This window comes from Labrus bergylta, chromosome 7, assembly GCF_963930695.1.
Source record: "Labrus bergylta chromosome 7, fLabBer1.1, whole genome shotgun sequence".
In the NCBI taxonomy this organism is placed as follows: domain Eukaryota; kingdom Metazoa; phylum Chordata; class Actinopteri; order Labriformes; family Labridae; genus Labrus; species Labrus bergylta.
Genome location: NC_089201.1, coordinates 33,443,108 through 33,468,107, shown reverse-complemented (window position 1 = coordinate 33,468,107; position 25,000 = coordinate 33,443,108). Strand labels below are relative to the sequence as shown.

Here is a 25,000-nt window from a genome sequence, read left to right as displayed (position 1 = left end):
GGTGTAATGGAGAAATAGAGTGTGACATCACTTTCTCCTCTTACCTGTACTCCAGTGAGCCAGAGTTACTGCAGAACGAGCTGCCCCCTACAGGAAGCAAAGAGGAACATTAATGACAGACTTCTCCTGGTGAAACAGGAAGTTAAAGAGGGAGGGGGCGTGTCACAGATCAGCTGTTAGAGAACATCTTTTAATGCATGGTACATCTTTGATTTGTTACTTGTTATAGTTTCTCCTTCCTCTGACAGATTCATCGATTAGCACATCACGTCACTATTGGTATCGGCTAATGATATCTTCAATATGTAGATAGAACTCAGTTTATTCAATTTAATTTCATTATTTATATGGATATGGTTTTTATTTATAATTGTTATTTATTTATTTTTTGTTCCTTTAATGTAGAGACAGGACAGTGGATAGAGTCAGAAATCAGGGCGAGAGAGAGAGAGAGAGAGAGAGCGAGAGAGAGGAATGACATGCAGGAAAGGAGCCACAGGCGGGATTTGAACCTGGGCCGCCCGCTTTGAGGACCACAGCCTTTGTACATGTGGTGTGTGCACTAACCACTGAGCCAACAGCGCCCCCTTAATTGTTTATTTCCAAGTGAAAATGAGTGTTTCTGTTTCTGTTGTTATTCTGACCAATCACAGCTTTTTGGTTCCACTGTTAAAAAATAAACGTGGTCTCTAAAGACTGAACATCGATATCACAGAGATCTCCGCCGATACGTCGGTATCAGCCCTCAAAATCCCATATCGGTCAGAAAGATGTTCTTAGAGCTCAACAGGAAGTGTATTTTTCCTCGTTCAAATCCTCGATTGATATTTCACAAAAATCTTTTTATCACGAGGTTGAAGCTCGTAACCGTGACAACCAGCTACCCCTGTACTCGTGACTGAAGCGCATTTGGTTTGGCGACAAAACGTTGTGAACAAACTGAGATGAAGACAAAGGTACAAGACGTCAGGAACTACCTATCCCACAATCCTTTGAGAGTGATACCTCTTCTTCTTCTTCAATGTAACGTCATCGTGTTTATACTGTTAGCTAACTGACTACTGACTGACTGCTAGCATGCTATCGGAATTATCCGTTTGTTTACGGCGCAGAGTGGTCGGAAACGTTGCCATGGTAACGGCGAGCTCAACCAACCAGAGACCTCGCTGTGGCACTCTAGGATTGTGGGTAGTGTAGTTCTTTTTCCCCATATGGTAATTAAACCATGTTGTTCTTAAAGGTTGATATCAGAGGATCTCGTGTCGCCTAAAGGAGCAGAAACCATCGTCTCTCACTCCGCCAGCTCGTGGTCAGTCTGATGGTTATGACATCATGGATAATAATCAAATCCACTATAAAGTATATATACATATATATGTATATACATATATATGTATATACATATATATCTATATCAGGTTGGCAGGTTAAGTTGTAGTTAAAATCTTTTAGTGAAAGAGTGAAAGACCTCAACATAAGCAGAACCGTTACTGGTGGTCTTTTACGGGGGGGGGGGGGGGGGGGGCTCCACACTGACACACAGCTACCTGCATTATACTTACTCCCTCCCTCCTCCTCATCATCACTGGAGGAGCAGCCAATAGAAAAGAAGCGTCTATTTTTAGGGAGGAGAGAGGGGATACTGAGGGAGAAGCTGATTCGTCGCTTTGATGGAGAACATCCAATCGCTGCAGGGCGTGGGCGGGACGATGAACCAGAAGAGAAAATGTGACGGAGTGAGGGGAGGAAACAAGGACAAAAGAAAGAGGGAAGGAAACAATGGAGGAAACAGAAACTCACCACCTATGTCTCTGATGGTTACCATGGAGATGGATTTGGTGAGGGTTTGGTGGTGAAACATGGCAGGACAGCTGTTGGTCACTGACAGCACCTGATGTGACGACTAAACACAAACAAACAAACAAACACATCAACAGCTGAGCGGAGAGCCCCAAACGTCGGGAGAAACCGCCTGTCATGAAAAGTGGGCGCTCTGTCGATGTAACGTGTAGGTCAGTTTATGGCTGCACTCGCACTTCAAAAAACTGGAATTGCACGCCATCAAACTGAGCAAAACCACCACAGAGGTGAATCGCAGCTCACAGGGTTACCGTAGAAACCGCCACCGCGGATACACACCGGAAACGAGTGCAGAGCGTGACGTTCCTGCCTCCTTACACTGGCTGCCATACTGCTGACTGTGTTTAAGGCCCCGCCCAGCTCTCAGACCTCCTGTCCCCATATCAGCCGGTGAGAGATCTCAGGTCAGTAACTCGATCCAGGACCAGGTGAAACGGGGATCAGAACTTTGGATCAACTATGTTTAAAGTTCTTCATAGATAAAGTTTATTGATTAAAGAGGGCGCCATCAGCTCCGGAGAGCGCCGCATGGACAGATGAGCATTATTGTACCACACACACACACACACACACACACCTGGCTGTGGAGGCTGCAGGCGTCTCCTTCCTGCTCCTCCTCAGTGAGGGACAGCAGCGAACCTCTCTCTTCTCTCCTCCCTGAACTCCTCTCCTGCTGATCAGAGAGGATGCTGGGAAATTGAGTCTGCAGCATCCCCCTCTCCTCCAGACCCTCCAGACTGTAGCTGTTCAAATCACAACACAAACACACAAAACTTTATAAACATGTCTGTGTATTTTTACCTCCTGCTGAGTGTGCTTTTACCTCCTGCTGTGTGTGTTTTTACCTGCTGCTGTGTGTGTTTATCACCTCCTGTTGAGTGTATTTTTACCTCCTGCTGTGTATTTTTACCTCCAGCTGTGTGTGTTTTTACCTCCTGCTGTGTGTGTTTTTACCTCCTGCTGTGTGTATTTTTACCTCCAGCTGTGTGTGTTTTTACCTCCTGCTGTGTGTGTATATCACCTCCTGCTGTGTGTGTTTTTACCTCCTGCTGTGTGTGTTTTACCTCCTGTTGAGTGTGTTTTTACCTCCTGCTGTGTGTATTTTTACCTCCAGCTGTGTGTGTTTATCACCTCCTGTTGAGTGTATTTTTACCTCCTGCTGTGTGTATTTTTACCTCCAGCTGTGTGTGTTTTTACCTCCTGCTGTGTGTGTATATCACCTCCTGCTGTGTGTGTTTTTACCTGCTGCTGTGTGTGTTTATCACCTCCTGTTGAGTGTGTTTTTACCTCCTGCTGTGTGTGTGTGTGTATCACCTCCTGCTGTGTCTGTATCACCTACTGCTGTGTGTGTTTTTACCTCCTGTTGTGTGTTTTTACCTCCTGATGTGTGTGTTTTTACCTGCTGCTGTGTGTGTTTATCACCTCCTGCTGTGTGTGTTTTTACCTCCTGCTGTGTGTGTTTTACCTCCTGGTGTGTGTATTTTTACCTCCTGCTGTGTGTATATCACCTCCTGCTGTGTGTGTTTTTACCTCCTGCTGTGTGTGTTTTACCTCCTGGTGTGTGTATTTTTACCTCCTGCTGTGTGTGTGTTTACTTCCTGCTGTGTGTGTTTTTACCTCCTGCTGTGTGTGTTCTTACCTCCTGCTGTGTGTATTTTTACCTCCTGCTGTGTGTGTGTATCACCTCCTGCTGTGTGTATTTTTACCTCCTGCTGTGTGTGTGTATCACCTCCTGCTGTGTGTATTTTTACCTCCTGATGTGTGTATTTTTACCTCCTGCTGTGTGTGTTTTTACCTCATGTTGTGTGTTGTTTTACCTCCTGCTGTGTGTATTTTTACCTCCCGCTGTTTGTGTTTTTACCTCCTGCTGTGTGTGTGTGTGTGTGTGTGTGTGTGTATCACCTGTGTGAGTACCTGTGTTTGTTTTTACCTCCTGCTGTGTGTGTTTTTACCTCCCGCTGTTTGTGTTTTTACCTCCTGCTGTGTGTGTTTTTACCTCCTGGTGTGTGTATTTTTGCCTCCCGCTGTTTGTGTTTTTACCTCCTGCTGTGTGTGTTTTTACCTCCTGCTGAGTGTGTTTTTACCTCCTGCTGAGTGTATTTTTACCTCCCATTGTTTGTGTTTTTACCTCCTGCTGTGTTTTTTTTTACCTCCTGCTGTGTGTATTTATAGCTCCTGCTGTGTGTTTCTACCTCCTGCTGTGTGTGTTTTACCTCCTGGTGTGTGTATTTTTACCTCCTGCTGTGTGTGTTTTTACTTCCTGCTGTGTGTATTTATAGCTCCTGCTGTGTGTTTCTACCTCCTGCTGTGTGTTTTTATCTCCTGCTTTGTGTATTTCTTTGGCTCCTGCTGTGTGTGTTTTTACCTCCTGCTGTGTGTATTTTTACCTCCTGCTGTGTATATTTTTACCTCCTGCTGTGTGTATTTTTACCTCCTGTTGTGTGTATTTTTACCTCCTGCTGTGTGTGTTTTTACCTCCTGTTGTCTATGTGCTGCTGCAGAGGATCAGGGAGATGCAGGTTGGATGGACACCAGCTCATGCTGCAGAGAGATGAGTGGATGATGGAGAAGAGGAGAGGAGGAGGGGAAGAGGAGGAGAGGGGAGGAGGGAGAGGAGGAGAGGAGGAGAGGAGGAGAGGAGAGGAAGAAGAGGAGGAGAGGAGGAGGAGAGGAGAGGAGAGGAGGAGGAGAGGAGGAGGAGAGGAGGAGAGGAGGAGAGGAGAGGAGAGGAGAGGAGAGGAGAGGAGAGGAGAGGAGGAGCATTAATGATATCAAACACACAAACTGCTGTTGACACACACACACATTTGGTAGGCCCCGCCCACATAACTTAACCAGCCAATCACAGGACAGCCCGCCTAATTTGCACCGTGTGTATCGAAAATATGTGAGAAAGTGCAAATCCATCCCAAGCTCTAGGGTGCGCTGTTCCATACACTGGGATACACAAATTGTCAGGTCAAGTGGTATAGATGGACTATCAAAGAAAATTTGAATTTATGTTAGTTAGACACTAAATAATGTAGATACACTTTCTGAATTATAGTCCAGCTAATTCCCTGAGGTCCGGGGAATGCTGGTGGGTAACCTGGTGTAAAGGCAGTCTATACCACATAGGCACACGCACGCACGCACGCACGCACGCACGCACGCACGCACGCACGCACGCACACACACACACACACACACACACACACACACACACACACACACACGTGTTTCTTGCAGAGGCGCCGCCCCTCTTCAGTGTTGATTGACAGGTGTACCTTCTCCTGTGCAGGGGGTTCTTGGCTCTCTTGCGCTCTCCTGATTGGCTCTTCAGAAGGCTGAAAGCAGACAAAGAGACAGTGAGAGGAGCTGCTCCTTTACTCTCTCAAACTCAGATCCATCGTCTCATCTTCTACCTGCTGGCTGTGATGTCACTCTCCGCGGCGGCCGGCTCCCAGCTGTGACGTCGGAGTGGAGAGAGAGAGCGGACGGACGCTCGCATGACGGTTGAGGAGACGGGATTCTCTGTGAGCTGGTCCTCTTCTTCTCCTCGTCCTGACATTACAAACAAATGTTTTTAGTTCTGTGACAGTCACAGGAGAGATGACAGGCTCCGCCCCTTCAATCTACAGACAGGTTGTGTTGAATGAGATCTCATTAGTCTGGTTTACCTCGGTCCTCTGTTTCAGACTTCCAGGACAGCCTGGAGGTCCGAGGGGCCGCTGGGTCCAGAGGGTCCTCACCAGGATAGGCTTCATCTGTGGAGGACCAGGAGACACACACCCCTCCACGGGGGGGAGGGTCTGCAGGCTGGAGGGGAGCGAGAGACAGCAGGAAACATTTCAAATGTGTAATGAGGACTACATGGAGCCCGATGAATTAAATAGTCCAGCAGATATGTGAAAGAATTGTGCTGTTGATGATAAAAGCCTGAAACATGCCCTATTCAGGCATTCAGGGAACTAAATAGCAGTTAAACCATCAACATATTTATTATGAGGGAAGTTATACATGTTATCATGTATATATATTTATTACAGGTTTTCAATGACATGCTGTGTTCATTCTGAGAGCAGAGTCCACCACAGAAGTACGTAGTTAGGTAGTTGCAAGCATGTTTTTAACAGTATCACTTCATGCCTTATCCATGAAAATGTAGGTCACTGAAATCACGATCCTAGGTGGTCTAGATCCCAAGATACTTCTAAATTAATACCCTGTGGCGGCCATTTTGAAAATGTATCGCAAATATGGGATGGCCCTGTAGCCAAAAATCTTCCTTAGGGCATGCTCTAACAGTGTGCCAAGTTTCATGCTTTTATCATCAAAATCCTTCTACTTTTCAAACCATCCTGAGGTCCCGGACCTGGACCTGGACCTGGACCTGGACCTGGACCTGGATCATTTATACTGATGTCTTTTGGCTCAAGTTTTTCTCCACCTATTTTGAAAGTGTTTCCTTCCTGTTGTCTCTCTTTTTCACAGTATTGGAGTCATATTAAACTTTTATTTTGAAAGGCTCCAGGTCATATTAAGCTTTTATTTTGAAAGGCTCCAGTCAGACAGAGTTCACATGTCAGCGTTCTGAGAGAGCAGAATGGAAAAGACTCTTCCAGAAATAATGAGTCACAGCCCTGATGCTCTGAACTACCAGCAGCTCACTGCTGTTCATAAACCTCACAGCCACGCACGCCACGCACGCCACGCACGCCACGCACGCCACGCACGCCACGCACGCCACGCACGCAGGTACTCACCCTGCCACCCGGCTGGACACGCCCCTGAAATAAGTATTTAGAGAGAGAGAGAGAGAGAGAGAGGGAGAGACAGAGAGAGTGTGTGTGTGTGTGTGTGTGTTTCAGGTGGTTTCAAACCTTTTTAAAGACACAGTCACCCGGCTCAGGATGGACCTTCAGACTGTCTTGGTGTGTCAAACAGAGCGACACACACTCGTCTGTCTCTGGGAGGACGTCTGTTAGAGAGAGAGAGAGAGACGTTACCTGGTCAGGGATGAAGGTGAGTGTTCGTGTGTGTGTGTGTGTGTGTGTGTGTGTGTGTGTGTGTGTGTGTGTGTGTGTGTGTGTGTGTGTGTGTGTCAGTCTTACCTGTACATGTGGGCGAGCTGGGTTCAGGGCAGGGCTGAGCAGTTGAGAAGACGTCTCTGTCCCTCTGGATCTGAAACACAGACGGAGAAGACAGAGAGGACATTCAGATATGACCTTTGACCTGAAGGGGTCGTCATGATGACACCAGTTTTAAACTTGTGTTTATGATAAGATTTCAAACCATTTGGATACGTGTTGGATACAACATCCCGAAGTGTGTAATTCAAGGTTTTGAATTTGAGAAAGTTTCAGGTCCTCAAGGTCAACCACAGAAACATTTCATGAAAGACAAAATCAAATAAACTGAAATATATTTCACAAATGTGTTTCTGCAGGTGAACTTTCGGGCTTCCGTACAAATCGCACATCATTGGCAGCGTTTGTTTTTGTGCGATTCAGACCGGAGGAGTTTGTCGACCATGTTTGTTTGATTCAGCCCTCTCTCTCCTACACACCTGTCTGACCACACAGGTTTTTAACTTTTGATTCTTGATCATTAAAATAACAGAAACGTCAAGTTTTAAAACTCCAGCAATCAAAAAGTATCAAACATTTCAACAAGCCTTCATGTAACAACACACACACACACACACACACACACACACACACACAGGCAGATGATTGTTCCGCACTGCGACCACACAAAGTCCAGTGTGAAGTCAAAGAGACGTAGGAGGGAATCTCTGACACACACACACACACACACACACACACACACACACACACACACACACACACACACACACACACACACACACACACACACACACACACACACACACACACACACACACACACACACACACACACACACACACAAATGCTCATATTGTGCAGAAACAGCTGATTTGAATTTGTGAACAAACAAAGCTCTGATGAGTTGTGAGCAGCGTGGCGCTCTCGCCCTCTGACTGTGGGTGTGTGTGTGTGTGTGTGTGTGTGTGTGTGTGTGTGTGTGTGTGTGTGTGTGATGCCGTCCTGATCACAGTTACAGCAGGAGAAGATTTATCATCTGTGGACTCGCTGCCGCAGCATCAGTGTGATAACTCTTTACTGATTCATTTATCTGATTTTACTCAGCTTGAAATCTTTCTTCTGGAGTCTTTTATTCTTCCTTCTTTCATTTCCACTCTGAGATGAAAACAAATGCTTGTGCACTAAAAGTCTGACATCTGATGAACCTGAACATTTGAACTGTCCTCCAGAACCTCCACTGGCTCCCCAACAAATCCAGTTCAAAGTCCTACTCCTTACCTTCAAAGTCCTTAAACAACCAGGCCGCCTCCTACCTCACTGACCTCCCCCCCCACACTCCTCTGAAGCCAACCTCTTCTGTCGGTCTCTTGGGACCCAGCGCAGAACCTGGTTCAGATCTCAGTCCGTCCTCGGGACACATGGGGCACTATAAGCTATTCTCAGATCACCCAGGAGGATTGTTAAGAGGTTGTTCATGTAACTGTATGCTCACCTGCTCTGAATATACCTGTGCCTCGAGTCTGAGACATTCAGGCCAATGGTGACTCCTGTTTTAAATCAGGGGAAGAACTACTCCTTCAAATTATAGACATAATAGTCCTAGCTTCCCAATGGGGTAAAAAAGTGTATTTTTGTTGAACAAGACAAAAGTTATCTCGACAAAGGTGTTTCTGTCAGTGATGTGTTGTTAGATTTTAAGAAGGCATTTGACGCAGCTAACTCCAACATTTTACTTTCAAAACTATGTGAAAGTGGATGCAATCCTTCTTAAAGGAGAGGACACCGAGAGGGGAATAAGTGCTCCTCATTAACCAGCTGTACTGTTGGAGTCCCTCAAGGATCCATCTTTGGACCATTTTTATTTAGCATATATATAATAATGATCTCCTTCAAGTTTGCCAGGATGTTAATATGCAAAAGTATGCTGATGACACTGTGAAGAACTAGCTGCAGCCAAACTGGCAGCTGCTCTGAGGGGTGTCAGATTGGCTCACTAACACCTGTTTGACTTTTAATAAAAAGTGAAAGATGGTCAACTTTTCCAATGGTGATCTTGTTGTCTTTTAAAGGTTATAACGAGGCATCACAATTAATATATGTCTTTTTCATAACCAGCTAAAAACTCCACGCAGGAGTTTTAAAGTATAAATATAGTTTAACATTGAAGACATGACGAAGGCTTTGGACCACACAAGCATCCTGTCATAAAGCCAGACTGTGGGATGTTTCATCAGAATATAAATGGACATCAGCAGGTTCAGTAGGCACATAAATAATATTAATGAGTAAAATAAATATCAGAAGGCTGAATATTGATCCATGTGGGACACCGTTATTAACAAGTGCACTGCAAAATTAAAACTAACTGTAACGAGCAGCTCCGCGTTCTGCCTGCTGTATCTGAGGGAAATGTTTTAGTGCTTATCACTTTCACAGCAATACTGTTCGAAATGTAAAAAATACAGAAAAATACAGAGAACCAGAGGCGCTGCTTGTCAACAGGTAAAGGCAGGTAATGGGCCCCGCAGGGCTTTCAAAGATTGAATACAACAGTGGCATGAAATGCACAAAGTTTGCAATGACGATAAAAGTCATCAAAGGAAAATTACGAGTTATCGGTCTGCTAGGGAAAAAAGACAGCAAGACAGAAGTATGAGATGCAGGTAATGGCGTAAAAGTTGATTATTGTTATTTTATTTGAAGCTGTTAATAAAAAATAATGGTTATAAATTATATTCTATTAATGTGAGGAGTGATTTAAATAGTGATGTTTTTAGAATATTTATCACTTAATGGTGATGAACTCTGGCTGGAGGGGGCCCTTGTGAGGTTTTGCCTAGGGCCCCAACAGACTCTAGAATCTGCCCTGCCCAGAACACCACGAGAGGCTCAATAAGAATTTATAAAGCGTTGGATATTTGGCCTTTCATATCATTCTTGTCTGTCATTTCGAGTAATTTCCTCTTCTCCTCACTAAGTGACAGAGAAGCTTTTATTCTGAAGGGACACACCAGAATAACAAGTCTATGTGAGGGAATAAAGAGAGACATGAACAGGGATAAGAACTGTGCTCTGAATGTGGTGATTAATGGATCATGCTCATTATACAAATATTCTGCATGTTCTGGGTGTTTTGGTTCATGAGCTTCCTGTCTGACTGTAGGCGGAGCCGCCAACGTGACCTCATATTTATCAGAGTGATGTTAATCAGCCAAGCCAAAGACTCCTTTATTCCCTCGTCTTCATGACTGAAAGGATCATTTGTAATGTGTCCATGTCGCCTGCCACGTCTTTTATCGACATCCAGCACAGAGAGAGACAACGGGCAGCTTTTATCAGAGCCCAGCTGAGCTCTGTGAGAACACTTTATCTTCCTCTGATGGACACGTTTCTCAAGCTGCAAAACATGACTAACACATTCAAACCTTCAGCAAGGAACTACAAATGATGTTCACAGCAGAACTACAAGATCACAGAAGAACTACAAGATCAGGAGAACTACAAGTTCTCAGGAGAACTACAAGATCAGGAGAACTACAAGATCACATGAGAACTACAAGATCACAGGAGAACAACAAGATCACAGAGAGAACTACAAGATCACATGAGAACTACAAGATCACAGGAGAACTACAAGATCACATGAGAACTACAAGATCACAGGAGAACAACAAGATCACAGGAGAACTACAAGATCACAGGAGAACAACAAGATCACAGGAGAACTACAAGATCACATGAGAACTCCCTTCTTTTTATGTTAAGGGACTACATTTCCCTGCAGTCCCAGAGTAATGGAGATACATATTTATACTTATATATTATTTATTTGATCCTGAGGAAGTGGAACTCCCAGAGGCCTCTTTGTAAATGGTATTAAGCATTTTAAGGAAGTCTGATCTGGTTGACCTTTAAACAACCCAATCAAAAGAGTGATTTACATCCATCCATTATCTATACCGCTTTCCTGTTTGGGGTCGCGGGGCGCCAGAGCCAATCCCAGCTGTCATTGGGCGAGGGGCAGGGTTAAACCCTGGACTGATCACCAGCCAATCACAGGGCTGACATATAGAGACAGATAACCAGACACACTCACATTCACACCTACAGACAATTTAGAGTCAGCAGTTAACCTAACGAGCATGTCTTTGGACTGTGGGAGGAAGACGGAGAACCAGGAGAGAACCCACACATGGAGAACATGCAGACTCCACACAGAGAGACTCCTGAAGGACGGGGATTCAAACCAGGAACCTCCTCACAGAGAGACTCCTGAAGGACGGGGATTCAAACCAGGAACCTCCTCACAGAGAGACTCCTGAAGGACGGGGATTCAAACCAGGAACCTCCTCACAGAGAGACTCCTGAAGGACGAGGATTCAAACCAGGAACCTCCTCACAGAGAGACTCCTGAAGGACGGGGATTCAAACCAGGAACCTCCTCACAGAGAGACTCCTGAAGGACGGGGATTCAAACCAGGAACCTCCTCACAGAGAGACTCCTGAAGGACGAGGATTCAAACCAGGAACCTCCTCACAGAGAGACTCCTGAAGGACGAGGATTCAAACCAGGAACCTCCTCACAGAGAGACTCCTGAAGGACGAGGATTCAAACCAGGAACCTCCTCACAGAGAGACTCCTGAAGGACGGGGATTCAAACCAGGAACCTCCTCACAGAGAGACTCCTGAAGGACGGGGATTCAAACCTCCTCACCTTCCTCACTGAGAACACACTGAAGTCAGAAGAAACTGGGCCCATCCGAGGACCTGAATGCAGCACTGCACTAAAGTCTTAATCGAAATCAGATTTATCTTTAAGGGCAGGAGAGAGCTGACAGCCCTCAAACAAACTGTCACAGACGAGTGATGATGTCATACTGAACGTTTATCTTCTCATTAATAAAATCAGGGATGCACCGACTCTTTAACATCACAATCAGCTGATAAAGGAGCTGTCGACAAACATCTGCCTATCAGCAAATGATGTGGCAGAACCACAGACTATAAGGATTACTGGACAAAGCCTGAGTGACGTCCCCCGTCTGTCCCTGCAGGGGGGCGCTGGAGTCCCATCGATGGCGGTCTCCATGCTGGAAATGCTGTCTCAGTCTAACTTTCAGTCAACCTAACGACAGGCTGAGAGCTGGAGCTGAGGCGGGTTTTAAACCTCCTGACAAACCGTTACACCGCGCCCACCTGTCAATCAGGTCAGCTACACGCCTTATTGTGAATAACTCTTATCCTTCATCAAATCAAAACTGATGAGTCATCAAAACATTCACCCCCCGTACAGTGTGTGTCCATCCAGACATGAGCTAATCACACCTATTTGGTTTTTTGAACCAGGCTGTAAACATGTTCATCTCTGCTGTAAAAACAGGCTTTTTAGAATGGGTGTGTATGTGACTTCCTGTGCTTCTGCAGCCAGCCTCTAGTGGACACTTGATATACTGCAGGATGTTACACTTCAGCATCAGCTTCACTTTTCAACAGGTTGCTGCTTGGATTTGAACCGATGTGTTTCCGTTGTGTCGTAACAAGTTAATGCTGCAGGCTGTTTCACCTCAATACTGATAGAGAGGAGAGGTTTTTATTGGTTAGAAGAAGTCACCTGTTGAACAAACTCTGACCTGTTTTGAAGTCAAACACGAGAGAACATGTTGGCCGTGTGTAAGTCTGACACTGGAGGAAGTCTTGAAACATCAGTGTTGGTTTCAGCCCTGGCTCTCACACTCAGTACTGAAGGAACTTTCACCAGGTGGATTATAAAGTTTTCACAGTGTAGAAGCTGCTGTGTGTCTTCACCTCATCCCTCTCTCTCTGAGGAGCCACGTTAGCCAAACAGACAACACCCACTGTCTCCATAGCAACACTCTAATTCCTGTGTGTCTGCTCCCGAGCATGCTGGGAGCTGAAGTTTGAAAACTCAGAAACACTTCATGCAGTATGAAGAGAAAAGTGTGTTTGTTTTCACTTTTTAACTGTGTTAGTGAATAAAGATCACACTGACGGACTCAAGTGAAAACAACAACACACGGCACACCCAGCTGGAGCCGGAGACGACCCAATAAAGTTTGAAAGAAAAAAACATAAAAGAGAGACGTTAGCATCAGAGCTGAGAGACTGCAGAGAGAAAGTTTAAAAAGAGAAGACATTTCAAAGTATCTACACACACACACACACACACACACACACACACACACACACACACACACACACACACACACACACACACACACACACACACACACACACACACACACACACACACGTACCTTAATCAGCACCACATCCACAGTGGCCTCTCCTTTAGCACAGAAGCTGTACCTCCTTCTGTGTCTGTCGTACATGCTGTTAACACACACTCTGCTCCGTCACTAAATCAAACACCAGCTCAGGGTGGAGCTCCCAGCACCAAAAAAAAAAAACATCCGAGCACGAGCAGCAGTTTCCAGAGCTGCAGGATCATCTGAAACTAAACATTTCTGTCCCTCTAATTATCTGAGGAGGAGTGAGAGAGATGGGCCAGAACGACACGCAGCTCACTTTAACCCCGTCTTTACTGATCACGGCAGAAAGATGAAGGAAAAGTTTCAATCCGTCTGTCATGTCCTCAGTCACAGGTCGCTATCTGCTGCTCCTTCTTGTTGGAAAATGAGCCTCTCTGCCCACATCTGTTCACAACAGCAGCCCCTCCCTCCCTCTCCCTCTCTCTCTCTCTCTCTCTCTCTCTCACCCCACCCTCCACATCTGTCCCTCCATGTGCTGCCTCTCTGCTGCCCCCCTCAGCAGAAATATGGAGCTCTGCACACACACACACACACACACACACACACACACACACACACACACACACACACACACACACACACACACACACACACACACACACACACACACACACACACACACACACACACACACACACACACACAGAGTTCTGCTGTGTTTCTGTGAAAAGAGAATAAACAGTTGTAAACGGTTGTACATGCATAAGGACAATGTCGTCTTTTTAACACTGCACTGTTATACCACTGTGCACTGTAAGACCACTGTGCACTGTTATACCAGTGTGCACTGTAAGACCACTGTGCACTGTTATACCAGTGTGCACTGTAAGACCACTGTGCACTGTTATACCAGTGTGCACTGTTATACCACTGTGCACTGTTATACCAGTGTGCACTGTTAGACCACTGTGCACTGTTATACCAGTGTGCACTGTTATACCACTATGCACTGTTACAGCACTGTGCACTGTTAGACCACTGTGCACTGTTACAGCACTGTGAACTGTTATACCACTGTGCACTGTTATACCACTGTGCACTGTTATACCACTATGCACTGTTAGACCACTGTGCACTGTTACAGCACTGTGCACTGTTATACTACTGTGCACTGTTATACCACTATGCACTGTTAGACCACTGTGCACTGTTAGACCACTGTGCACTGTTATACCACTATACACTGTTACAGCACTGTGTACTGTTACAGCCCTGTGCACTGTAAGACCACTGTGCACTGTTATACCACTATGCACTGTTACAGCACTGTGCACTGTTAGACCACTGTGCACTGTTAGACCACTGTGCACTGTTACAGCACTGTGCACTGTTATACCACTGTGCACTGTTATACCAGTGTGCACTGTTATACCACTGTGCACTGTTACAGCACTGTGCACTGTTACAGCCCTGTGCACTGTAAGACCACTGTGCACTGTTATACCAGTGTGCACTGTAAGACCACTGTGCACTGTTATACCAGTGTGCACTGTAAGACCACTGTGCACTGTTATACCAGTGTGCACTGTTATACCACTGTGCACTGTTATACCAGTGTGCACTGTTAGACCACTGTGCACTGTTATACCAGTGTGCACTGTTATACCACTATGCACTGTTACAGCACTGTGCACTGTTAGACCACTGTGCACTGTTACAGCACTGTGAACTGTTATACCACTGTGCACTGTTATACCACTGTGCACTGTTATACCACTATGCACTGTTAGACCACTGTGCACTGTTACAGCACTGTGCACTGTTATACTACTGTGCACTGTTATACCACTATGCACTGTTAGACCACTGTGCACTGTTAGACCACTGTGCACTGTTATACCACTATACACTGTTACAGCACTGTGTACTGTTACAGCCCTGTGCACTGTAAGACCACTGTGCACTGTTATACCACTATGCACTGTTACAGCACTGTGCACTGTTAGACCACTGTGCACTGTTACAGCACTGTGCACTGTTATACCACTGTGCACTGTTATACCAGTGTGCACTGTTATACCACTGTGCACTGTTACAGCACTGTGCACTGTTACAGCCCTGTGCACTGTAAGACCACTGTGCACTGTTATACCACTGTGCACTGTTACAGCACTGTGAACTGTTATACCACTGTGCACTGTTATAGCACTGTGCACTGTTACAGCCCTGTGCACTGTAAGATCACTGTGCACTGTTATACCACTGTGCACTGTTACAGCCCTGTGCACTGTAAGATCACTGTGCACTGTTATACCACTGTGCACTGTTACAGCCCTGTGCACTGTAAGACCACTATGCACTGTTAGACCACTGTGCACTGTTACAGCCCTGTGCACTGTTATACCACTGTGCACTGTTATACCACTGTGCACTGTAAGACCACTGTGCACTGTTATACCACTGTGCACTGTTATACCACTGTGCACTGTTACAGTCATGTGCACTGTAAGACCACTGTGCACTGTTATACCACTATGCACTGTAAGACCACTGTGCACTGTTAGACCACTGTGCACTGTTATACCACTATGCACTGTTATACCACTGTGCACTGTTATAGCACTGTGCACTGTTATAGCACTGTGCACTGTTAGACCACTGTGCACTGTTATACCACTGTGCACTGTAAGACCACTGTGCACTGTTAGACCATTGTGCACTGTTATACCACTATGCACAGTTACAGCCCTGTGCACTGTAAGACCACTGTACACTGTTAGTCCACTGTGCACTGTTATAGCACTGTGCACTGTTACAGCCCTGTGCACTGTAAGACCACTGTGCACTGTTATAGCACTGTGCACTGTTATAGCACTGTGCACTTTTATAGCACTGTGCACTGTTCTACCACTCTGCACTGTTATACCACTATGCACTGTTACAGCCTTGTGCACTGTAAGACCACTGTGCACTGTTATACCACTGTGTACTGTTCCAGCACTGTGCACTGTTATACCACTCTGCACTGTTACAGCCCTGTGCACTGTAAGACCACTGTGCACTGTTATACTACTGTGCACTGTTATACCACTATGCACTGTAAGACCACTGTGCACTGTTAGACCACTGTGCACTGTAAGACCACTGTGCACTGTTAGTCCACTGTGCACTGTTATACCACTGTGCACTGTAAGACCACTATGCACTGTAAGACCACTATGCACTGTTAGTCCACTGTGCACTGTTATACCACTGTGCACTGTAAGACCACTGTGCACTGTTAGACCACTGTGCACTGTTATACCACTTTGCACTGTAAGACCACTGTGCACTGTTAGTTCACTGTGCACTGTTATACCACTGTGCACTGTAAGACCACTGTGCACTGTTAGACCACTGTGCACTGTTATACCACTTTGCACTGTAAGACCACTGTGCACTGTTAGTCCACTATGCACTGTAAGACCACTGTGCACTGTTAGTCCACTGTGCACTGTAAGACCACTGTGCACTGTTAGTCCACTATGCACTGTAAGACCACTGTGCACTGTTATACCACTGTGGACATTCTTACATTTACAGCAGATGTTTCATACAGAAATAGAACCCCAGGACTAAAGCAGTTTTAAAATTGTCTTAGTGTTACTCAGACTTGTGGAGAAAAGGGCCCTGACTGTCTCTCTGTGGAGTTGAAGTATCTCCTGTCTCATTGAAACACTGTGTTAGTGATTCACTCTTTGTCCTACTCGGTCAGTCAGGGTGTAAAACTGTCCTCTACTGACTGGATCACATTCATCTGTAACCAATCAGGAGCACACACACAGCAGTTACCATGGTAACAGCAGTCGTACACCATCCAGCTGTAATGCAGAGAGAGACAGAGTGTGAAAACATCTGGAAGGAGTTATACCTGCAGTGACCAGCAGGGGGCAGCAGATGGCAGTCTGTTAAATACAACAGCAGGTCCTTCTCCTTTAATGTGAGTTAAAGGATTATCAGTGAGATGTGTAGAGAGGTAAATGATAAAGGTATCTTACTATCTGATCAGACATTAAGGAAACATGTTGAAGTGCTGGCTTCTCTGACAAAAATGCAGCAGCCAGTATGTCCTCCTTCTAACTTTAGATTCTGCTCCTGAATGCTCTGGATTTGTTTGGACCAGAGAAGGTAGGCGCTTTTAAGACACCCCCCTACACGGCTGTTTTGGACGCCCCTCGGTTTGCCAGATATGAGAGCAGTTATCAGGTCAACAGGTGTTGCAGCGATGGAAGCGGGCAAGAGAAGTGGTTCAGATAGAAGTGATTGTACCCGACCTAAAAAGCCTCTGCATGTTTCTAATAAGCTCCACGAGCAGAAACGTGCTCAAACTAGGATCAATATTGGAGATATAAATGTAATGTATGTATAAATACAGACATACACAAAGTCCACAGCTGGAGTGAAGAACAAATAAAGTCTGACCCCTCTGAGCTCGCTACCCCCTGATCAACATCCAAACTACAACACAATGAAATATGTGAGCATGCTTTCTATATCAAACTGAACCGTGAAGATATGAACCAGAGTGACAGGCCTGCACACCACTCAGTGTCAGTAACACAGAGCTGTGACTTGACTTCTTGATCATGTGACTGACTTCAATGAGGTCTTTGTGTTTGGGTCACTCCCAGCATGCACTGGGGTTTCAGACTGATGGATAGAAGAGTCATTATTTGAAACTGTGTTTCCTCACTGTGATCTCTGCTCAACGTTATACACTGTGTGTGTGTGTGTGTGTGTGTGTGAAACAACTTGTGGCTGTGACATCACTTCCTGTGTGTTTACGTCTCTGACATCATGGAGATGGACTCAAACAGGACCTGCTGGTTCAGGTCTGAAGGTTCCCATGCCTCCTCCTGTGACCTGCTGCTCCTTCAGACCCACCACTGCGTCACCACAGAGATCAGAGCAGGATTTATATGGATCCACAGGAGACCCTGACCCGGTCTGACCTGTGTGCCTGAAAGTCAGGCTGGTTGTGGTGTGTGTGTGTGTGTGTGAATGGAGACTAGAACAGGTTCTGTTTCCTCAGCAGGAGTTTGTTTAAAGAGACGAGTCAGCATCATGTGAGAACAGCTGATCACAGAGAGGACTCCTGAGCATGTAGAGATGTGTGTGTGTAGAGCTCTGGTCCAGGTGGTTTTAGACTCACCTGCTGGATGTGTGTGCTGTCCTTCTCCTGGCTGCTCGGCTCACAGCTTTCTGTTTCTGTAGAGGACAAACAACACCTTTGAGCCTTTTTTGAGCCCGTTGTTATGTGTCTGTGTGTGTGTGTGTGTGTGTGTGTGTGTGTGTGTATGTGTGTGTGTGTGTGTGTGTGTGTGTGTGTGTGTGTGTGTGTGTGTCAGTGTGTGTGTGTGTGTGTGTGTGTGTCAGTGTGTGTGTCAGTGTGTGTGTGTGTGTGTGTGTGTGTGTCAGTGTGTGTATGTGTGTGTGTGTGTATGTGTGTGTGTGTGTATGTCAGTGTGTGTCAGTGTGTGTGTGTGTGTCAGTGTGTGTGTGTGTGTGTGTGTGTGTGTGTGTGTGTGTCTGTGTGTGTGTGTGTGTATGTCAGTGTGTGTCAGTGTGTGTGTGTGTGTGTGTGTGTGTGTGTGTATGTCAGTGTGTGTCAGTGTGTGTGTGTGTGTGTGTGTGTGTGTGTGTGTGTGTGTGTGTGTGTGTGTGTCAGTGTGTGTATGTGTGTGTGTGTGTGTATGTCAGTGTGTGTCAGTGTGTGTGTGTGTGTGTGTGTGTGTGTGTGTGTGTGTGTGTGTGTGTGTGTGTGTGTGTGTGTGTCAGTGTGTGTATGTGTGTGTGTGTGTATGTCAGTGTGTGTCAGTGTGTGTGTGTGTGTGTGTGTGTGTGTGTGTGTGTGTGTGTGTGTGTGTGTCAGTGTGTGTATGTGTGTGTGTGTGTATGTCAGTGTGTGTGTGTGTGTGTGTGTGTGTGTGTGTGTGTGTGTGTGTGTGTGTGTGTAGCATGAGATGAGTCAGTGGACTCTCTGGTTTACATAATGAGGGGGTGAGATGGAAAGCTGCTCCCTGATCCTGCAGACCAGAAAGTTCTGGAAAAATGAATCCATGAAGAGCTGACAGGAAGTGACCACTTTCAGATGATGTTGAATCCATTTCATTCATATTATTTATTTATTATTTAGAAGCACTTCATTCTAACAGCTTTCTTTCAAATTCTTTAAGTCTGTGATGTGATTCATCTCTCCTCCTGTCACCAGCAGCCACAGAACAGCTGACCTCTCTGTATTTACATCTGTACATATAAATAAATATATATATCTGAATTTATATATAAATAAATAAATATATATATCTGAATTTATATATAAATAAATATATATATCTGAATTTATATATAAATAAATAAATATATATATCTTTATTTATATATAAATATATACTGTATATACTGTATACAGTATATATAGTATATACACACAGACACACACACACACACACACACACACAGACACACACACAAAGTCTCACACACACATACATATTTCTCATACATCCTCTAGTTTAACTGTCGACTGTTAAGTCTCGATGACATCATCACGTTGCCTGGATACAGAGACCAAGACAAACAGTGAAGCCAGATCAACAAATGTTTCTCTCACACACACACACACACACACACACACACACACACACACAGAAACACACACACACAGCAGAGGACATAGTGACGTCTGCCATCGGGTGATGGCGGTCGCCATGTTGGAAATGTTGACAATTACTTTAGACCAGGGGTGTCAGAGTTCTATTGGGTCGGGGCCGGATTTGTTCAAATGAGACCTCAAGTGGGCCGGACTAATTTTGCCAACATCACTATAACTCTGTCATTGCAAACTGCATGTTGGCACATGGAAATATTTAAATGTACCACATTACAGAAGAAAACATCAATAATTATGTTTTGTTTGAGATTATTATATTATGTTTTAATATTGCTGTTCAAGGTTATAGAAACTTTGACAGGTTATTCTACCTGCCCTGCGATCAGTGCATTAGAGAGAGAGAGAGAGAGAGAGAGAGAGACACTTTAGATCTGTGTGTCAGGCCACAGCACAGTTTGCACAAAGTGCCCCGTTTAATTAATATTCATATCATGATATCAACCTTTACATTGCTCATTATAAGTTTTAATACAATTCGGGGAAATTACAAATATTTAATTTATAAAAAATCTAAAAAAATTGTTAAATACATTTCCTCCTTCTTCCCAAAACGTCTCGCGGGCCAGATTAAACTTGCTGTTGGACCGGATATGGCCCACGGGCCGTATGTCTGACATTCCTGCTTTATATCAATGTAGAAACAGAGGCGGAGCTTGTTGACTCCATGGTCAACACTTTTTTATTTTTTATATTCAGGTCTAATTACAGATTTTTTTCCTCAACTACTCCTGCTACTGGATGCTTTGAATTTCCCTCGGCATCAATAAACTATCTATCATCTATCATCTATCATCTATCCATCCATCTATCATCTATCATCTATCCATCCATCCATCCACCATCTATCATCTATCATCTATCATCTATCCATCCATCTATCATCTATCATCTATCATCTATCATCTATCATCTATCCATCCATCCATCCATCCATCTATCATCTATCATCTATCATCTATCATCTATCCATCCATCCATCCACCATCTATCCATCCATCCATCTATCATCTATCCATCCATCTATCATCTATCATCTATCATCTATCATCTATCATCTATCATCTATCCATCCATCCATCATCTATCCATCCATCCATCCACCATCTATCATCTATCCATCCATCCATCCACCATCTATCATCTATCCATCCATCCATCCACCATCTATCCATCCATCCATCCATCCATCCATCTATCATCTATCATCTATCCATCCATCCATCCATCCATCATCTATCATCTATCATCTATCATCTATCCATCCATCCATCCATCATCTATCCATCCATCCACCCATCATCTATCCATCCATCCATCCATCCATCATCTATCCATCCATCCATCCACCCATCATCCAACCATCCATCCATCCATCATCTATCCATCATCCATCCATCCATCATCCATCTATCCATCATCCATCCATCCATCATCCATCCATCCATCATCCATCCATCCATCATCTATCCATCATCCATCCATCAATCCATCCATCATCCATCTATCCATCCATCCATCCATCCATCCATCATCATCTATCCATCCATCCATCCATCCATCCATCCATCCATCATCATCTATCCATCCATCCATCATCCATCCATCCATCATCTATCCATCATCCATCCATCTATCAATCCATCCATCCATCCATCATCCATCCATCCATCCATCATCCATCTATCCATCCATCCATCCATCCATCCATCATCATCTATCCATCCATCCATCCATCCATCCATCCATCATCCATCTATCCATTCATCTATCCATCCATCCATCCATCATCCATCCATCATCCATCCATCCATCCATCCATCCATATTTCCTTCCATCCATCCATCATCCATCCATCATCCATCATCCATCATCCATCTATCCATCCATCTGTCATCCATCCATCATCCATCTATCCATCCATCTGTCATCCATCCATCATCCATCTATCCATCCATCTGTCATCCATCCATCATCCATCCATCCATCCATCTGTCGGGTAGGCCTCCTTTGACCACCATTGGAGGTCAAAGGAGGAGCTTTTCGTTTGCTTTTTGCATCACTGATGTCACTTTTCTCAACATTCAGTCAGACACAACATCAACAGAACTTCTCCCTGTGTGTGAGAGGACAGACTTAGTTATTCACCTGTCTCTGATGTGTCCTCCTCTGTCACCTCGTCTCTCCTCGCTTCCTCTCCTCTCTCCTTCTTTGTCCTCTCTCTCTCCTTCCATCCGTCCACTGTGTCCATATCTGCGTTGGCGTCCCGATCTTCACCGTCCCCGCCCACAGGAGCCCGCGTCAAGTCTGACAGAGACCGGGACAACTGCTGCTCGCTCAGATCCACGTCCACAGGGGGTTCCTCATGATGAGGATCAGCTTCAGGTGCAGAGTCACAGGGGGGGTCAGAGGGACCCTGAACCTGTTCATCCAGCTGAGGAGCCTCGCTCTCTCTAACCTGGGACACATCTCTCCTCTCACCTTCCTGTACCTGCAGACCTGTCTCACCTCCTGCCTCGCTCAGACAGACAGGCTGCTCTCTGCTGCCCTCTGGATGTTGTTCTGTGTCTCTAACAGGAGAGAGGAGCTCGCTCTCCGTCTGAGTGTCGACCTCGTCTGTGACCTCATCTGTGACCTTGTGTGTGACCTTGTGTGTGACCTCGTGTGTGACCTCATCTGTGACCTCGTCTGTGACCTCTTCTGTGACCTCGGCAGTGACCTTGTCCGTGACCTCGTCCGTGACCTCTTCCGTGACCTCGGCTGTGACCTCCTCTGTGACCTCATCTGTGACCTTGTCTGTGACTTTGTGTGTGACCTCGGCTGTGACCTCGTCTGTGACCTCGTCTGTGACCTCGTCTGTGACCTCTTCTGTGACCTCATCTGTGACTTTGTGTGTGACCTCGTCTGTGACCTCGGCTGTGACCTCGTCTGTAACTCGTCTTGAAGGTTTCAGGTCTGCCTTCAGCATGCTGTCTGCTCCTTCAGGTCGGGTTTGATTTCCTTCTGTGACAAGCTGTGTGAAGGCAGACGTGTCTACAGCCTGCTGGTTGCTATGGAGATGTTCTGCTAGCTGCTCTTCAGTGTCACATGCTAACTGCTCCTCGTTAGCTTGCTCTTTCAGCGTGTTTCCCGCCTCAGCTGTGCTCGATGCTAACACGTGTCTGTGCTCGTTGCTAGTCAGCTGCAGGGACCGGTCAGCATCAGTTAGTACCTCCTGCTCTGATCTTTCTGTTCCTGCAGACTCCTCCCCCTCTGACTCATTGTTAGCTAACTGTCGGCTCAGTTCTATGCTAGCCAAGGCTGATGCTACCGCTACCGCTACGACCGCTACAGCTGCTGCAGCGAGCTCCTCCTCATTGTGTTTGTGCTCTGTGTCTCTGTCTGAAGACGATTTCTCCTCCCCATGTACCATCCTGATGTCACCCTCCTCACTCCTTCTCCTCCTCTCCTTACCCACTCCCTCCTCACCCACACACATCTCCTGCTGCTGATCTCTCATCGTCTCCGAGGTCAAACAATGCCCTGAGTGTTCCCTCGGAGCCGTCTCAGCGCTTCCTTCCCCTGTTAGAAGCAGTGACACATCCGCTGTACCTTCACACGGTGGACCCCCTGTCCCTGCAGGATGCTCTGAGTCCATAAATCCTGGAAGCCCTGCCCCTTGGTCCACAGGTTGACCCACTCTGTCTGAGTCCAGAGGCGGGACGCGTTGTGTTTTGAGTTCAGGAAATTCCACCTCAGATGAGTCGTCTGTGGATGGAGGAGCGTCTGTAAACAGAGACGCCTGGACTAACAAGTCCTCCTCCGTCTGAAGGTCCAGATCCACATGTCCCCTTGATTCCTCTCCGTCAGCTGTGTTTCCCTCTCCGTCTGTCATAGTGATGTCAGGACGTTCTGCAGCAGCGTCACAAGAAGAAGTGGAGTGATCAGGTTCACAGTCCACATCCTGTGTGTCCCCCGTGTGTACAGGGGTCCCTCTAGTCTGATCCGTCCCCCTCTCGTCTGTCACAGCGACCTCTGGAGAAGACACACTGCTGCGGCCCTCCGTCTGACCGGGCAGCGTCATGGCGTCCTGCTCAGCTTCCTCTCTCGTGGTGGCCTCAGGGACAGTTCCTGTCTGATCCTCCTGCTCTGGGTTCAGGTCTGCCTCTGGCCCTCTGTGAGACTCGATGCTGGAGCCGGAGCTCCCTCTCCTCCCTCTCTTCTTCCTCCTCTTCCTCCTGCTCTTCGGCTCTCTCTCCTCGTTGTTGTTGTCAGCCGTTTCTGAGCTCTTTCTGCTCTCGCTCGCCCCTCTCTCTCTCCTGCACTCGGGCCCTGCTTCCTCCTCTCTCTGTGGTGCGTGTACTTCCTGTCTTTGTGCGGCGCTGGGCCCATGTGACGGAGCTGGCTGAGGTCCAGCAGCATGTGGCTGAGCTGCAGACGGACTCTCAGCTTCCTGCTCTCTCTGCTTCGGCTCTTCTTGTCCACTCGTGTCCATCGTGTCTCCGTCATACCAAACAGACTGAGAGTTCACACCTCCTTCACCCCCCTGCTGCAGGTCACCCCCCTCCCCCTCATACCACAGCGTCTTTGTTTCTGATCCCATCCTGCTGCTCATCCAGCCTCCATCCCTCCAAAGAACTCTTCGGGGTTTCCTCTCCACCTCGGGGGACTTGGGGCTCGGACTGGTCTTCTTGTCAGGTGGACTTGGCCCCTCTGGGTCTGATTGGCTCTCCTGAGGACCCTGTGACTGTTCCTGACCCATGGTTTCTGAAGGAGACAGGATCAGAGTCAGGATTAAACTGGATGTTCTTCAGAGGGTAAGATAGATCTATATGAACTGATGCAATACTTATACACACTGAGTGATTCATATTAGCAGTGTATGACAACATGGTAGCAATGATGATGTCACAGAGATTTATGAACCCCCCTGCAGTCCCCCCTCAAAGGTCTGATGAACCACTCAGACAGCATGCAGGAGTTTTTTAAAACTTACTGTCATTAGAAACTATCCTGAAAAGAACGTCTCTGCACACTACTCTCGCAAGATATCACCAATTTATTTAATTGTTTTTCTTTAAACATAACGTCATAAGTGTCAGATAGTGTTCAAAGGTTGAGAGGGACGGAAACATCGTGTTTTGTTCCTGAT

The 25,000-nt window shown here is 46.1% G+C and overlaps 1 protein-coding gene across 4 annotated transcripts in view; it reads right to left on the bottom strand.

Annotated features, from left to right (window-relative positions):
• Positions 1 to 25,000, bottom strand: part of LOC110003929 (A-kinase anchor protein 13) — a 72,108-nt gene that overhangs the window by 26,156 nt on the left and 20,952 nt on the right. For 3 of the 4 annotated variants that reach the window (XM_065957456.1, XM_065957454.1, XM_065957458.1), the window contains 12 exons: positions 22,018 to 24,615; positions 18,352 to 18,407; positions 6,954 to 7,023; positions 6,723 to 6,820; positions 5,520 to 5,658; positions 5,265 to 5,403; positions 5,127 to 5,186; positions 4,336 to 4,401; positions 2,438 to 2,603; positions 1,801 to 1,903; positions 1,563 to 1,688; positions 45 to 87 (listed from right to left, as the gene is read on the bottom strand). In XM_065957456.1, coding sequence (XP_065813528.1) covers positions 45 to 87; positions 1,563 to 1,688; positions 1,801 to 1,903; positions 2,438 to 2,603; positions 4,336 to 4,401; positions 5,127 to 5,186; positions 5,265 to 5,403; positions 5,520 to 5,658; positions 6,723 to 6,820; positions 6,954 to 7,023; positions 18,352 to 18,407; positions 22,018 to 24,615 — 3,664 coding nt within the window. The remainder of the gene's footprint in view (positions 1 to 44; positions 88 to 1,562; positions 1,689 to 1,800; positions 1,904 to 2,437; positions 2,604 to 4,335; positions 4,402 to 5,126; positions 5,187 to 5,264; positions 5,404 to 5,519; positions 5,659 to 6,722; positions 6,821 to 6,953; positions 7,024 to 18,351; positions 18,408 to 22,017; positions 24,616 to 25,000) is intronic. The other variant, XM_065957457.1, reaches the window with a different exon arrangement.